This window comes from Oncorhynchus kisutch, unplaced genomic scaffold, assembly GCF_002021735.2.
Source record: "Oncorhynchus kisutch isolate 150728-3 unplaced genomic scaffold, Okis_V2 scaffold1234, whole genome shotgun sequence".
In the NCBI taxonomy this organism is placed as follows: domain Eukaryota; kingdom Metazoa; phylum Chordata; class Actinopteri; order Salmoniformes; family Salmonidae; genus Oncorhynchus; species Oncorhynchus kisutch.
Window position 1 is genome coordinate 38,220 of NW_022263179.1, and position 17,723 is coordinate 55,942.

Below are 17,723 nucleotides of genomic sequence, written 5' to 3' on the forward strand. Positions count from 1 at the left end.
CCTGGTTAAATAAAGTTAGAAAGCCCCTCTACAGACTCAGTGTGGTCCACTCTCTTCCCCTCTGATCACAGTAGAATCCCCATACAGATAAATACATCGAAATATTGAAGAGTTCTATTGAATTCTGTGGGAGTCTCGTATTCTATTCCACTGCTAGGAAGGACTAAATGGGGAGATTATGGTTTGTTTAGTGAAGTTGTATGGGCATATATACAGTGAGGGAAAAAAGTATTTGATCCCCTGCTGATTTTGTACGTTTGCCCACTGACAAAGATATGATCAGTCTATCATTTTAATGGTAGGTTTATTTGAACAGTGAGAGACAGAATAACAACAAGAAAATCCAGAAAACGCATGTAAAAAATGTTAGAAATTGATTTGCATTTTAATGAGGGAAATAAGTATTTGACCCCCTCTCAATCAGAATGATTTCTGGCTCCCAGGTGTCTTTTATACAGGTAACGAGCTGAGATTAGGAGCGCACAAGGGAGTGCTCCTAATCTCAGTTTGTTACCTGTATAAAAGACACCTGTCCACAGAAGCAATCAATCAATCAGATTCCAAACTCTCCACCATGGCCAAGACCAAAGAGCTCTCCAAGGATGTCAGGGACAAGATTGTAGGCTGGAATGGGCTACAAGACAACAGTTGGTGCGATTATTCGCAAATGGAAGAAACACAAAAGAACTGTCAATCTCCCTCGGCCTGGGGCTCCATGCAACCTTGTGGAGTTGCAATGATCATGAGAACGGTAAGGAATCAGCCCAGAACTACATGGGAGGATCTTGTCAATGATCTCAAGGCAGCTGGGACCATAGTCACCAAGAAAACAATTGGTAACACACTACGCCGTGAAGGAGGGAAATCCTGCAGTGCCCGCAAGGCCCCCCTGCTCAAGAAAGCACATATACATGCCCGTCTGAAATTTGCCAATGAACATCTGAATGATTCAGAGGACAACTGGGTGAAAGTGTTGTGGTCAGATGAGACCAAAATGTAGCTCTTTGGCATCAACTCAACTCGCCGTGTTTGGAGGAGGAGGAATGCTGCCTATGACCCCAAGAACACTTTTATTTATTTTATTTTTATTTTACCTTTATTTTACTAGGCAAGTCAGTTAAGAACAAATTCTTATTTTCAATGATGGCCTAGTGGGTTAACTGCCTGTTCAGGGGCAGAACGACAGATTTGTACCTTGTCAGCTCGGGGATTCGAACTTGCAACCTTTCGGTTACTAGTCCAATGCTCTAACCACTAGGCTACCCTGCCGCCCCAACACCATCTCCACCATCAAACATGGAGGTCGAAACATTATGCTTTGGGGGTGTTTTTCTGCTAAGGGGACAGGACAACTTCACCGCATCAAAGGGACGATGGACGGGGCCATGTGCCGTCAAATCTTGGGTGAGAACCTCCTTCCCTCAGCCAGGGCATTGAAAATGGGTCGTGGAATGGGTATTCCAGCATGACAATGACCCAAAACACACGGCCAAGGCAACAACGGAGTGGCTCAAGAAAAAGCACATTAAGGTCCTGGAGTGGCCTAGTCAGTCTCCAGACCTTAATCCCATAGAAAATCTGTGGAGGGAACTGAAGGTTCGAGTCACCAAACGTCAGCCTCGAAACCTTAATGACTTGGAGGAGTGGGACAAAATCCCTCCTGAGATGTGTGCAAACCTGGTGGCCAACTACAAGAAACATCTGACCTCTTTGATTGCCAACAAGGGTTTTGCCACCAAGTACTAAGTCATGTTTTGCAGAGGGGTCAAATACTTATTTCCCTCATTAAAATGCAAATCAATTTTTAACATTTTTGACTTGTGTTTTTCTGGATTTTTGTTTCTCACTGTTCAAATAAACCTACCATTAAAATTATAGACTGATCATTTCTTTGTCAGTGAGTAAACGTACAAAATCAGCAGGGGATCAAATACTTTTTTCCTTCACTGTAGTTTATTGAAAGGGAATAGGGAATGTGTGTGAGAGAATGGTGAAGTATTGGGAGGGACAGGGGGGCCCTCTCTCATAGAGGGAGCTGTGACATCGCATTAATGAGGATCCGGACGAGGTGTGTGTGTGTGTGTGTAGGAAAATGTGTACCATCCACTATTCTTCTTTACTATGTGAGTGCTTCCTGCTCCACCTTGACCCAACACAACACAATTACAACCCAACAGAACACAACACAACAGAACAATATGCTGAGACCACAAAACCAGACTGATTATCTAACATGTCTGTCCTTCCACACTCTAAGCGTTGGTATGCTATACCAGTATCATTAGACAGTTTTCACTATTTGGGATAAAGAGGAAGACAGTAGAAAGTGCACACACTCACCACACACACTGATGTTGCAGTACTCCCAGGGTGTTTGTGGGTCCATGGTGTAACACCACGGACGCAAACGGTTGTCCGGATTCCGACAGTAGTTGTCATTCAGCCCTTTATCAGGGTACCTGTGAAGAAAGACAGGAAAAAATATGAAAGAGACAGAGACAGAGAGAGTTATGCTACATGGGTTCATCACCCGTGTATTAGGATAGAGGGAGCGTTTGTGCAGCTGTGTAGGGTGTGTGTAGAACTTGATGAGGGACTGCAGTGCGGTTGGTCTGAGTATACATTCATCCACAGACCTTCACCACATTCACTGCATACAGAAGGTTGACTAACTAACAGCAGTGGGCTAATCCAAAGATCACAAACAATTTACTTTGAAGTAATAAAAAGGAGTAATTCATTTAAAAGTAAGTAACGTTAGCCATAACTTACTGTGCTATAAATACATAAGGCTATGGGTTTCCTTACTCACTTTTTAGGTTGGTAGGGGTGTCTGTGGGGCTTGGATGAATCCCATCTCTGACACTCCTTCCCACTCTCTGTGTGATCCATCGGCCCTTTGTAGTCTTCCCCGTTACACCTCATACACTCCACTGCAAACGCAAAAACAACATTAGCACAACCTTCCCACAATGGCATAGAACATATTTTGACACTATATTATAAAGGGAAACACGATTAAAGATGACTAAATAACAGTCTGACTTATCTTATTGTAAAGTTGATCACTTTAATAATGTTAGCACCATGCTTATCTCTCTTTGTACAATATTCAATGAGAACTAAGATACTAGCATACTAAACATTTCTTGACACGGTAGTGAATTGGTATTCCCTGGTGCGTCAAAAACAACATTCTTGTTCGGCTACAAGAGCACAAGATATGTTTTTCTAGGTTGTTATCGGGATAACAGAGGGTTGTTATCAGACTGTAGTGGTACACTATTAGAAGGCAGAGTACAGTTGAAAAAAACCTTCCAAAAACATGGCTGCTTTTCGACAACAAATCAGCTTCACTCCAGTAAATGACATATCATTGACATTTTAAAGATGTCTATGTTGGGCAAACCAAAGGGCCATTTTTCCAAGCACAGATTAAGCCTAGTCCTAGACTAAAGATAATCTCAATTGAAAGTGCTCTTAAATCCAGCACTAGGCTTAACCTGTGTCTGGGAAACTGGCCCCAACGTGTAATTGGACTCTTCTGGTTGAGGTGTTACCTTGGGAGCACTGAGGCAGGCCACACTCTTGGTGCCTGACCTCTGGGTCTGTAGTGAAACACCAGGGTCCACTGCTCTCGTTCTTGGGGTTACGGCAGAAGTTCCCGTTCAGGTCCTTCTTGCCTAGTCTCGCCGGCTGGAAGCTGTGGGAAAGTGTGGAGAAAAACACTACTAAGCATAAAGTGGGAATGACCAAATGTGTGTGACAAGCACGAGTTTCTGTTTTAGGACTCAAAGTTGTAGAACTTCATTTTGTTTAAGATGGGATTTCTGTAGTTTCTCTTAGATATTGACGTGAATTGGGAGCCCTTAGCTCCGAAGGCTAGCACGCTAAAAACTGAGCCAAAAACAAAGACAGTTGGTAGAGTCGCAATATGCTAACTTAGCTACATTGCTACATTATCTTGGACCATAGTAATATAGACAAAGTGTAATAAAAATGGATAGAAAATGGAAAATATTATCTTCTAGTACATCCTCCCTTCACACTCAGGCTAATCTACCAGTAAATGCTTCCAGTCTGACCTGTAAATCAGCCAGTTACTGCTACACATGCACAGTCTCACAACATGGATTTCACCACACAACTATGAATCAGAAACAGCAGCTCAAGCATTTCTTGTTTTCGCCAACTTCGCAAATTGAAACATAATCTATTTCTTCTGCATTGTACACTGCTCAACAAAAATAAAGGGAACACTAAACTAACACATCCTAGATCTGAATTAATGAAATATTCTTGTTAAATAGTTTTTTCTTTACATAGTTGAATGTGCTGACAACAAAATCACACAAAAATTATCAATGGAAATCAAATGTATCAACCCATGGAGGTCTGGATTTGGAGTCACACTCAAAATTAAAGTGGAAAACCACACTACAGGCTGATCCAACTTTTATGTAATGTCCTTAAAACAAGTCAAAATGAGGCTCAGTAGTGTGTGTGGCCTCCACGTGCCTGTATGACCTCCCTACAACGCCTGGGCATGCTCCTGATGAGGTGGCAGATGGTCTCCCGAGGGATCTCCTCCCAGAGCTGGACTAAAGCATCCGCCAACTCCTGGACAGTCTGTGGTGCAACGTGGTGTTGGTGGATGGAGCGAGACATGATGTCCCAGATGTGCTCAATTGGATTCAGGTCTGGGGAACGGGCGGGCCAGTCGATAGCATCAATGCCTTCCTCTTGCAGGAACTGTTGACACACTCCAGCCACATGAGGTCTAGCATTGTCTTGCATTAGGAGGAACCCAGGGCCAACCGCACCAGAATATGGTCTCACAAGGGGTCTGAGGATCTCATCTCGGTACCTAATGGCAGTCAGGCTACCTCTGGTGAGCACATGGAGGGCTGTGCGGCCCCCCAAAGAAATGCCACCCCACACCATGACTGACCCACCGCCAAACCGGTCATGCTTGAGGATGTTGCAGGCAGCAGAACGTTCTCCACGGCGTCTCCAGACTGTCACGTCTGTCACATGTGCTCAGTGTGAACCTGCTTTCCTCTGTGAAGAGCACAGGGCGCCAGTGGCGAATTTGCCAATCTTGGTGTTCTCTGGCAAATGCCAAATGTCTTGCACAGTGTTGGGCTGTAAGCACAACCCCCACATGTGGACGTCGGGCCCTCATACCACCCTCATGGAGTCTGTTTCACATGCACATTTGTGGCCTGCTGGAGGTAATTTTGCAGGGCTCTGGCAGTGCTCCTCCTGCTCCTCCTTGCACAAAGGCGGAGGTACAGGTCCTGCTGCTGGGATGTTGCCCTCCTACGGCCTCCTCCACGTCTCCTGATGTACTGGCCTGTCTCCTGGTAGCGCCTCCATGCTCTGGACACTACGCTGACAGACACAGCAAACGTTCTTGCCACAGCTCGCATTGATGTGCCATCCTGGATGAGCTGCACTACCTGAGCCAATTGTGTGGGTTGTAGACTCCGTCTCATGCTACTACTAGAGTGAAAGCACCGCCAGCATTCAAAAGTGACCAAAACATCAGCCAGGAAGCATAGGAACTGAGAAGTGGTCTGTGATTATCACCTGCAGAACCACTCCTTTATTGGGGGTGTCCTGCTAATTGCCTATAATTTCCACCTGTTGTCTATTCCATTTTCACAACAGCATGTGAAATTTATTGTCAATCAGTGTTGCTTCCTAAGTGGACAGTTTGATTTCACAGAAGTGTGATTGACTTGGAGTTACATTGTGTTGTTTAAGTGTTCCCTTTATTTTTTTGAGCAGTGTACATTAGTTCAGCGGAAGGGTCAGGGGAGACACACATGGACACACACACACACCTTTTGGGAGTAAAATCACCATGTGAAGCATATAGCCTGTAACAATGGGGCCATGCCAGATAAATGGACACTGTAATATTCATCTTCTGAAAAGCTGGCTTTTAAAAACCTCCGTATTCAGCCCTACCACAGCCCCTGCCTTCCCACCAACTGAGAGAGAGGGGAAAGGAGAGAGAGAGAGAGAGAGAGCGAGAGAGAGAGGGAGAAAGAGAGAAAAAAATATAGAGAAACAGATGGATAATGGAGGGAAAGAAAGAGAATGAAACAGATGAGGCTATATTCGGCATTGTCTCAGGATGGTAAGTTGGTGGTTAAAGATATCCCTCTAGTGGTGTGGGGGCTGTGCTTTGGCAAAGTGGGTGGTGTTATATCCTTCCTGTTTGGCCCTGTCTGGCGGTATCATTGGATGGGGCCACAGTGTCTCCTGACCCCTCCTGTCTCAGCCTCCATTATTTATGCTGCAGTAGTTTATGTGTCGGGGGCTAGGGTCAGTTTGTTATATCTGGAGTACTTCTCCTGTCTTATCCGGTGTCCTGTGTGAATTTAAGTATGCTCTCTCTAATTCTCTCTTTCTCTCTCTCGGAGGACCTGAGCCCCAGGACCATGCCTCAGGAATACCTGGCATGATGACTCCTTGCTGTCCCCAGTCCACCTGGCCGTGCTGCTGCTCCAGTTTCAACTGTTCTGCCTGCGGCTATGGAATCCTGACCTGTTCACTGGATGTGCTACCTGTCCCAGACCTATTATTTGACCATGCTGGTCATTTATGAACATTTGAACATCTTGGCCATGTTCTGTTATAATCTCCACTAGGCACAGCCAGAAGAGAACTGGCCACCCCTCATAGCCTGGTTCCTCTCTAGGTTTCTTCCTAGGTTTTGGCCTTTCTAGGGAGTTTTTCCTAGCCAACGTGCTTCAACACCTGCATTGCTTGCTGTTTGGGGTTTTAGGCTGGGTTTCTGTCCAGCACTTTGAGATATCAGCTGATGTACGAAGGGCTATATAAATACATGTGATTTGATTTGATGATGGAGAAATAAAAATACAAAAAAGAGATGCTGAGACATGGAAAGAGAACAACAGAAGAGATGCTGAGACATGGAAAGAGAACAACAGAAGAGATGCTGAGACATGGAAAGAGAACAACAGAAGAGATGCTGAGACATGGAAAGAGAGCAACAGAAGAGATGCTGAGACATGGAAAGAGAGCAACAGAAGAGATGCTGAGACATGGAAAGAGAACAACAGAAGAGATGCTGAGACATGGAAAGAGAACAACAGAAGAGATGCTGGAGACATGGAAAGAGAACAACAGAAGAGATGCTGAGACATGGAAAGAGAACAACAGAAGAGATGCTGAGACATGGAAAGAGAACAACAGAAGAGATGCTGAGACATGGAAAGAGAACAACAGAAGAGATGCTGAGACATGGAAAGAGAACAACAGAAGAGATGCTGGAGACATGGAAAGAGAACAACAGAAGAGATGCTGGAGACATGGAAAGAGAACAACAGAAGAGATGCTGAGACATGGAAAGAGAGCAACAGAAGAGATGCTGAGACATGGAAAGAGAGCAACAGAAGAGATGCTGAGACATGGAAAGAGAACAACAGAAGAGATGCTGAGACATGGAAAGAGAACAACAGAAGAGATGCTGGAGACATGGAAAGAGAACAACAGAAGAGATGCTGAGACATGGAAAGAGAACAACAGAAGAGATGCTGAGACATGGAAAGAGAACAACAGAAGAGATGCTGAGACATGGAAAGAGAACAACAGAAGAGATGCTGAGACATGGAAAGAGAACAACAGAAGAGATGCTGAGACATGGAAAGAGAACAACAGAAGAGATGCTGAGACATGGAAAGAGAACAACAGAAGAGATGCTGAGACATGGAAAGAGAACAACAGAAGAGATGTTGAGACATGGAAAGAGAACAACAGAAGAGATGCTGAGACATGGAAAGAGAACAACAGAAGAGATGCTGGAGACATGGAAAGAGAACAACAGGAGAGATGCTGAGACATGGAAAGAGAGCAACAGAAGAGATGCTGAGACATGGAAAGAGAGCAACAGAAGAGATGCTGAGACATGGAAGAGAGCAACAGAAGAGATGCTGAGACATGGAAAGAGAGCAACAGAAGAGATGCTGAGACATGGAAAGAGAGCAACAGAAGAGATGCTGAGACATGGAAAGAGAACAACAGAAGAGATGCTGAGACATGGAAAGAGAACAACAGAAGAGATGCTGAGACATGGAAAGAGAACAACAGAAGAGATGCTGAGACATGGAAAGAGAGCAACAGAAGAGATGCTGAGACATGGAAAGAGCAACAGAAGAGATGCTGAGACATGGAAAGAGAGCAACAGAAAATATGCTGGAGACATGGAAGGAGAGCAACAGAAGAGATGCTGGATACATGGAAGGAGAGCAACAGAAGAGATGCTGGAGACATGAAGGAGAGCAACAGAAGAGATGCTGAGACATGGAAAGAGAGCAACAAGAGAGATGCTGAGACATGGAAAGAGAGCAACAGAAGAGATGCTGAGACATGGAAAGAGAGCAACAGAAGAGATGCTGGAGACATGGAAAGAGAGCAACAGAAGAGATGCTGAGACATGGAAAGAGAGCAACAGAAAAGATTCTGAGACATGGAAAGAGAGCAACAGAAGAGATGCTGGAGACATGGAAGGAGAGCAACAGAAGAGATGCTGGATACATGGAAGGAGAGCAACAGAAGAGATGCTGGAGACATGAAGGAGAGCAACAGAAGAGATGCTGAGACATGGAAAGAGAACAACAGAAGAGATGCTGAGACATGGAAAGAGAACAACAGAAGAGATGCTGAGACATGGAAAGAGAACATCAGAAGAGATGCTGAGACATGGAAAGAGAACAACAGAAGAGATGCTGAGACATGGAAAGAGAACAACAGAAGAGATGCTGGAGACATGGAAAGAGAACAACAGAAGAGATGCTGAGACATGGAAAGAGAACAACAGAAGAGATGCTGAGACATGGAAAGAGAACAACAGAAGAGATGCTGAGACATGGAAAGAGAACAACAGAAGAGATGCTGAGACATGGAAAGAGAACAACAGAAGAGATGCTGAGACATGGAAAGAGAACAACAGAAGAGATGCTGAGACATGGAAAGAGAACAACAGAAGAGATGCTGAGACATGGAAAGAGAACAACAGAAGAGATGTTGAGACATGGAAAGAGAACAACAGAAGAGATGCTGAGACATGGAAAGAGAACAACAGAAGAGATGCTGGAGACATGGAAAGAGAACAACAGGAGAGATGCTGAGACATGGAAAGAGAGCAACAGAAGAGATGCTGAGACATGGAAAGAGAACAACAGAAGAGATGCTGAGACATGGAAAGAGAACAACAGAAGAGATGCTGAGACATGGAAAGAGAGCAACAGAAGAGATGCTGAGACATGGAAAGAGAGCAACAGAAGAGATGCTGAGACATGGAAAGAGAGCAACAGAAGAGATGCTGAGACATGGAAAGAGAGCAACAGAAGAGATGCTGAGACATGGAAAGAGAACAACAGAAGAGATGCTGAGACATGGAAAGAGAGCAACAGAAGAGATGCTGAGACATGGAAAGAGAGCAACAGAAGAGATGCTGAGACATGGAAAGAGAGCAACAGAAGAGATGCTGAGACATGGAAAGAGAGCAACAGAAGAGATGCTGAGACATGGAAAGAGAACAACAGAAGAGATGCTGAGACATGGAAAGAGAACAACAGAAGAGATGCTGAGACATGGAAAGAGAACAACAGAAGAGATGCTGAGACATGGAAAGAGAGCAACAGAAGAGATGCTGAGACATGGAAAGAGAGCAACAGAAGAGATGCTGAGACATGGAAAGAGAGCAACAGAAAATATGCTGGAGACATGGAAGGAGAGCAACAGAAGAGATGCTGGATACATGGAAGGAGAGCAACAGAAGAGATGCTGGAGACATGAAGGAGAGCAACAGAAGAGATGCTGAGACATGGAAAGAGAGCAACAAGAGAGATGCTGAGACATGGAAAGAGAGCAACAGAAGAGATGCTGAGACATGGAAAGAGAGCAACAGAAGAGATGCTGGAGACATGGAAAGAGAGCAACAGAAGAGATGCTGAGACATGGAAAGAGAGCAACAGAAAAGATTCTGAGACATGGAAAGAGAGCAACAGAAGAGATGCTGGAGACATGGAAGGAGAGCAACAGAAGAGATGCTGGATACATGGAAGGAGAGCAACAGAAGAGATGCTGGAGACATGAAGGAGAGCAACAGAAGAGATGCTGAGACATGGAAAGAGAACAACAGAAGAGATGCTGAGACATGGAAAGAGAACAACAGAAGAGATGCTGAGACATGGAAAGAGAACATCAGAAGAGATGCTGAGACATGGAAAGAGAACAACAGAAGAGATGCTGAGACATGGAAGGAGAGCAACAGAAGAGATGCTGGATACATGGAAGGAGAGCAACAGAAGAGATGCTGGATACATGGAAGGAGAGCAACAGAAGAGATGCTGGAGACATGAAGGAGAGCAACAGAAGAGATGCTGAGACATGGAAAGAGAACAACAGAAGAGATGCTGAGACATGGAAAGAGAACAACAGAAGAGATGCTGAGACATGGAAAGAGAACAACAGAAGAGATGCTGAGACATGGAAAGAGAACAACAGAAGAGATGCTGAGACATGGAAAGAGAACAACAGAAGAGATGCTGAGACATGGAAAGAGAACATCAGAAGAGATGTTGAGACATGGAAAGAGAACAACAGAAGAGATGCTGAGACATGGAAAGAGAACATCAGAAGAGATTTTGAGACATGGAAAGAGAACAACAGAAGAGATGCTGAGACATGGAAAGAGAACATCAGAAGAGATTTTGAGACATGGAAAGAGAACAACAGAAGAGATGCTGAGACATGGAAAGAGAGATGGAGAATAAAAAAATGAAGATAAAGAAAACCAGAGGGGCCTTCCTATCAGCAGCTCGGCTCAGCCCTCAACCCCTTCCTATCAGCAGCTCGGCTCAGCCCTCAACCCCAACGCCTTCCTATCAGCAGCTCGGCTCAGCCCTCAACCCCAACGCCTTCCTATCAGCAGCTCGGCTCAGCCCTCAACCCCAACGCCTTCCTATCAGCAGCTCGGCTCAGCCCTCAATTCCAACGCCTTCCTATCAGCAGCTCGGCTCAGCCCTCAACCCCAACGCCTTCCTATCAGCAGCTCGGCTCAGCCCTCAACTCCAAGGCCTTCCTATCAGCAGCTCGGCTCAGCCCTCAACCCCAACGCCTTCCTATCAGCAGCTCGGCTCAGCCCTCAATCCCAACGCCTTCCTATCAGCAGCTCGGCTCAGCCCTCAACCCCAACGCCTTCCTATCAGCAGCTCGGCTCAGCCCTCAACCCCAAGGCCTTCCTATCAGCAGCTCGGATCAGCCCTCAACCCCAACCCCTTCCTATCAGCAGCTCGGCTCAGTCCTCAACCCCAACGCCTTCCTATCAGCAGCTCGGCTCAGCCCTCAACCCCAAAGCCAGGGCCCTTTCTTGGGGGAGAGCCGGCTCGGCACTCCCCCCTGTGCCCTCCGACCTCCATAGAACTCCACTAATGCACAACATCACTCATCCCATTGCCAGAGGAAACGCAGAGATCTAACTTAGACCACGAGAGAGTCTTCAGTGACATAGTGGGAGTCCAGTCTGCTATGAACCAAAACCCTTCCATCCACGTGGTAGTCTAATGCCCAGTCCAGAGACAACCACAAGCCCATAAGCCCCCTAGACACTAGTGTAGATCTGACCATATTACTTGCACCTATACCATTAAGTTGCATCCACATGTAGTTCCAAGGATCTAGGAGCTTATTTTGGACAGGGCCAGACTTCAACTTGGACCTGACCGACTGCCTGCCAACAGCCCAAAAAACATAATGAGCTGAGTCCTACTTATTAACATATCAACACGTTCCTTTAACGTCATAAAAGTCTATCAGAATGTCATTAAAAAAAATACAGGATTTCACTTTATCTGGTGAGCTGCACCCCCATCTCCACATGAGGAGAGAGTGGAGCCAGTAAGAAGATGTACTGCCTGCCTGTCTGTCTGTATATACAGTATAGAGGAGGAAAGAAAGTAATGATGTTGGGCTAACAGATGAGAGCCAACTATTCATCTCCTTGTCAAGGAGGGGTCCCTATGGTGTTGCAGGCAGACACTATGCACATAGGTCTGGCTCTCTATTTGGACCTCTCCCTCTTTTTCTCCACATCCATCACTGTGTCTCTCTCACTGTGTCTCTCTCACTGTCTCGCTACATCTCTCTCACTGTGTGTCTCTCTCTGTGTCTCACTCACTGTGTCTCCCTCTCTTTGTCTCTCTCTGGGTCTCTCATGTGTCTTTTTCTCTGTGTGTGTGTGTGTGTGTGTGTGTATCTCTCTCTCTTTCTGTGTGTGTGTGTGTCTCTCTCTCCCCATATCTTTCTCTGGACAAGGATAAACACACCAGCTTGTCTTTAGATTTAGCCCCAGTAAACTGTAAACTGGAAAACTGCATACTGAAATGACAGCATTATGATCCAGCGGGAAATGATACAACAAGTTCAAAATGTTACAATGAAGAACTCTGGAACCAGATAAAAACAGCCCTCAAACTCAACTCTGGACCTCTTTTTTCCATTGTTCCCCTCTAATCAGGGACTGAATTATACCTGGGACACCAGGTGTGTGATTCTCCTCTAATCAGGGACTGATTTATACCTGACACACCAGGTGTGTGATTCCCCTCTAATCAGGGACTGATTTATACCTGACACACCAGGTGTGTGATTCCCCTCTAATCAGGGACTGATTTATACCTGACACACCAGGTGTGTGATTCCCCTCTAATCAGGGACTGATTTATACCTGGGACACCAGGTGTGTGATTTCCCTCTAATCCGCGACTGATTTATACCTGGGACACCAGGTGTGTGATTCCCCTCTAATCAGGGACTGATTTATACCTGGGACACCAGGTGTGTGATTTCCCTCTAATCCGCGACTGATTTATACCTGGGACACCAGGTGTGTGATTCCCCTCTAATCAGCGACTGATTTATACCTGGGACACCAGGTGTGTGATTCCCCTCTAATCAGCGACTGATTTATACCTGGGACACCAGGTGTGTGCAATTAATGATCATGTAGAAGAGAAAAGCAGCAGGCTCTGGACCTCGTAGGGTAAGACTTGAGTACCCTGCAATAGAGCAACCTCCAAATACACTTTAATACAACTGACTACACAAACTTTACCTAACAAGCTACTATACCAACTTCAAAACACTCCTTTAGTGATATTACAATCCAAGTCCTAACATCAGACAGCAGATGTAAGCCCTGAAAAGTCACACCTGCAATCAGTGATCAAGCATTCCAATAATAGGTACATGAAACCCAAATGATGCATGCTTCATTATGTGTTATTCTCACACACCGGGACAGTCTCACGCTAACCAGCTGCAACTCTCACCCCTTAAGGAGAGGGGAACAAACTTGTGTTGTTGTTCAACTGGAGGGTGCTACGATGCATTCAGTTACTCGCCAGAAAAGGTCGCTGAACTAGGCTGTATATCAAACGCAGGAATATTTAGAGGTCTGTACATCTGTCCATTTGTGCTGGGGTCTGTGTGCATATCCATCTCTCTGTCTGTCTGTGCATATGTGATTCATTCAATCAGTCAGACAGTTTGCATGAATAATCCGGCAGCTGATCAAGGGGGAGGGGAGGAGGGGACGGAGGGGGAGAGTCAAGGTGTCCTGGGGGAGGTGAGAGTGGGCCCTGTATTTTCATCTGGGTCGGAGGCTTGCATTTTTCTCATGTCTGTGGCTTAGTGAGCTCAGCTGGAGAGCACATTACCTCTGTCTATACATCTCTACTCTCTCTGCACTCTCTTTACTCTCTCTCTTCTCTCTCTACACTCTCTCTCTACACTATCTTTACACTCTCTTTCTCTACACTCTCTCTCCCTTCACTCTCTCTCCCTTCACTCTCTCTCCCTTCACTCTCTCCTTCCTTATGTTTCTTTCTTTTTCTCTCTCTATCCATCTGTTTCTCTATCTCCCCCTCTTTCCCTGCCTGCTTTCTCTCTTTCATTCACTCCCTCCCTCCCTCTTTCTCTCTCCACTCTTCTTTAATTTCATCTCCATTATCTCCTCTCTCCTTCCTCTCCGACCCCAAACATTGTGGTTAAAATGTCTTGTGGCCAACGAGCAGTGCTAACAAGAACCTGGCTCCAAACCATCATTAGATATTCACTGGTCTCGCTTATCTTAACCTGAGAGCTTTTCCTGCTGTACCTACTGTACTTGATGACCTTTCCTCTTTCCTTTCTGCCAACCCTCCCTCCCTCTCTGACAGTTAGTTTTTTGTTTAACTAGAGCGATGTAAGACGGGATAGGTCTAGGGGGGGTTGGATGTGGGTGTGTGTGTGTGTGTGTGTGTTAGGTGTGTATGTGTGTGTGTGTGTGTGTGTGTGTGTGTGTGTGTGTGTGTGTGTGTGTGTGTGTGTGTGTGTGTGTGTGTGTGTGTGTGTGTGTCATAACGCTACAGTGTTTAAGTGATGTATAAGTGTTTGTCTCTTCCATTCACTGATGTGAGAAGAGGGGGAGACATTCTGTCTCAAAGAGTTTTACACAGAAGGAGCTCAACTCATTAACCATCAGAGTATGTCACCCAACAATCCTACTTTAGCCTACAAGGCCCAACACTCTAACAAAGCCTTAGAAATACCACAGACTGACAAATCTGCATATCCCACAGAAAAATAACATTTAAAAATTCGGTAAAATAGAGACAATTACGTGTGTTCGTGAGGGAAGGATTCAGTCCATGACTGACAGGGAATCTTGGCCTTGGTTACCGCCCTCCTGCCTTTGTAGTTCACCCCGGAACCGATGATACACTCCCTCACATAATCTAAAAATGCCAAGACGAGAGAGAAAGACAGAGACACAAACATTCATGTCAGAGTTAGCAAAACACTGTCATTATTTGCATGGAAGATATAGCTCCCTAAAGTTAATTAAATGTCACTTTGGGGCGTTTCGTCAATTCTCAAGCGCGAGACTCCACAGCTTAAACAATCCCTTGGGTCCAAACTGTAAACAGCGGCCATGTTGTTTATGCTCTGGTTGGTTCACCGCATGTTTGTGTGCACATCTCTGGCCACTGGAGTTACATAACTAGAGCGGGAAGGCAGTTGTTGTGTCAACAGACATCGAGAGCTCTTAAACCTTAGAAAGTCAAGCTCGAAGGATCCGTCACACCACAAGAACCATCACTCTAAACAAACAACATATCTGCATTGCTATAAACGTCTATAAACTTTCCACTGACATTTCAGAACGTTTCGGAGAAAAGAGAGAGAGTGTATAATGCCATGTTTGAGGCAGATCTCGCGAACAGTTATCCAGCGTTTTTTCCAAGACAACATTTTACAAGGCTTTGGAGGGGGAAAAGCGACAGTGTAAGGCTAAAATGTCATGTTTGAGCTAAAGTCAACAGTTATATTTACCTTTTTTCTCATAAAGGTCAAAGTTCACCCTATGTTCCCTGTGAGCACTGTCCATGAAGCGGTCAAAGGGAAGCAAGTGGCATTTCCTGTTTTGATGGTCAAAGTAGAATGCCCTGTAAGAACAGACAGGAAGTAGTTGAGAGATGAGCACTGGGTGATAAGAAATATGAAGGCTGTATGAAGGGAGGAGGGGGAAAGAGGGAAATGTAGGTCACTGGAGAGAGAAAAAGATGGAGAAACAGTGAGTGAGTGAGTGAGTGAGTGAGGGAGTGAGTGAGTGAGAGAGAAACGTGTGTGAAACAGTTGTGAATTTTGCATGCATATGTCTCTATGACCATCTTTTTTGTTTGTGTGAGATGCACCTGCAGGTGAAGGTTTTCTTGTTCTTGCTGCACTTGCGAGCACAGTGCTCCAGCGAGCGGCTGTTCTTGACCATGGAGGGCTGGGGGCAATCTGGACACAGCAGCCTGGTGTCCTCACTCTTCTGGTACTGCTGTAACAACTGCTTCCTGCACTCTGAGACAGGACAGATATGATACTTCTGTAACGACTGCTTCCTGCACTCTGAGACAGGACAGAGATGATACTTCTGTAACGACTGCTTCCTGCACTCTGAGACAGGACAGAGATGATACTTCTGTAACGACTGCTTCCTGCACTCTGAGACAGGACAGAGATGATACTTCTGTAACGACTGCTTCCTGCACTCTGAGACAGGACAGAGATGATACTTCTGTAATGACTGCTTCCTGCACTCTGAGACAGGACAGAGACGGTGAACAGACCGATGGAACAGACCGACAGACGGTGAACAGAAAGAGAGTAGACAGACAGACATGCACACACAGAATCTCGGCTATCAATCTCACACACACGCACACACACAACACTAACTCCACTTCCCTCAATCAATGTGTATGAAGCCCAGAGCTGCCCCATCATTAAACGTTAAAGCAGTGAAGTCAGCTGTTTATAGGCCAAGAACCAATGAACCATCATTGTTTGTATTATCTGACTGTTGGTTTTGCCATTTATGAATGTGTTATTCAATGTGTTTCTATGGGCTATAGTAGTAGAGGCCAAATTAAATATATGTTTTTGATACCTACAGGGGTCCTAAAACTGTAAATCAAATAGCTAAATGATCCATGGTATGACCATCTTAAAACAATTCCATATGTTAGCTTAGTAGACCTCCGCAACGGTGTAGACTTTTAAGGGTTGTTAGTGTCTCCTGGCAGATATTAAGTTACCTATAAGAAAGCTACAGGGACCTCAATTGAACATGTGAGAAATTACAACTAGACATACTTTTGGTGTGAAGGGGTTTATAGGACTGAAGATATTAAACTTGTTATCACATGGTCTCTCAGAGTTCTCCTTATTGAAAATCCATTAAATAAAGTATTTAAAGAGCATATACTTTAGTGGTGCCGTCTTTCCTTCATCATTTGTGACCAGAGTGAAAAATTCTCAATTGAAAAGTGCTTAGGAGTTTTGAATGTAAGAAACACGTTAACGCGCCCACATCAGAGACAATTCGTTGCGTCTGTACTCTGCAGCTCACTGTGATGTCTGTGAGACTCTCCGTGGTCGGAATGGTTTCTGGGAGGACACAATGCCTGGGCGGCATTAGTACTAGATCTGGGACTCATCACGCTGTTGTTCTAACATGCATCCCTCCTCACGCAGCGCAATTACACTTCACTCAGACTCTTCCTCTCCCTCAGACAGAAAGAAAGAGACATTCCGTTATCTCACCGACGCAATATTAGATTTAGGCGTATTCGTTTTTTAAATTGACCAACGTTGGTCAGATATAGTCCGAGTTTTTTTGGGAGTGATGCCAAAAGACAAACTTCGGTTTGGTATTAGCGGATTAGGTTTTAGTCCACTATCTTGGCATTAACGTTAAGCATGTCAATGTGGGAAGACGGGTACCGTTCCTTTTTCCAAAGTGGAGAGGACCTGTATCCAATAAAACGCATCTCCTCTTTAAACAGCAAACGAACCGGTTAAAGGTGCGTCTCGTTATCGAATTTGCATACGCATTCAATCTGTGTAAGTGAAAATTTGCGAGGGAGTTAATGGAACTCTGCTCTGCGTCCAGATGTGGCTATAGCGCAGCTCACCTCTGCGCGCACACGCAGGATTCACAATCTATTCGGGCATGCGCACAACATCCACTGGGTTTAACCAGAGCAATTAAATGTACCTTGACTGAGCTCAGGAATTAAAATTAAGTTAATTTGTAATTTTCCCTGAGCAGTTAGTTATAGGTCTATTTAGGTGTTTTCAATCTAGCTTGA

At 45.1% G+C, this 17,723-nt stretch overlaps 1 protein-coding gene across 1 annotated transcript in view; it reads right to left on the bottom strand.

Annotated features, from left to right (window-relative positions):
- LOC109886393 (hepatocyte growth factor-like) overlaps nt 1-17,723 on the bottom strand; it is a 54,560-nt gene that overhangs the window by 35,428 nt on the left and 1,409 nt on the right. The window contains exons 2-7 of the mRNA XM_031818033.1: nt 15,777-15,930; nt 15,415-15,527; nt 14,702-14,816; nt 3,561-3,703; nt 2,813-2,933; nt 2,341-2,459 (exon numbers count right to left, since the gene is read on the bottom strand). Coding sequence (XP_031673893.1) covers nt 2,341-2,459; nt 2,813-2,933; nt 3,561-3,703; nt 14,702-14,816; nt 15,415-15,527; nt 15,777-15,930 — 765 coding nt within the window. The remainder of the gene's footprint in view (nt 1-2,340; nt 2,460-2,812; nt 2,934-3,560; nt 3,704-14,701; nt 14,817-15,414; nt 15,528-15,776; nt 15,931-17,723) is intronic.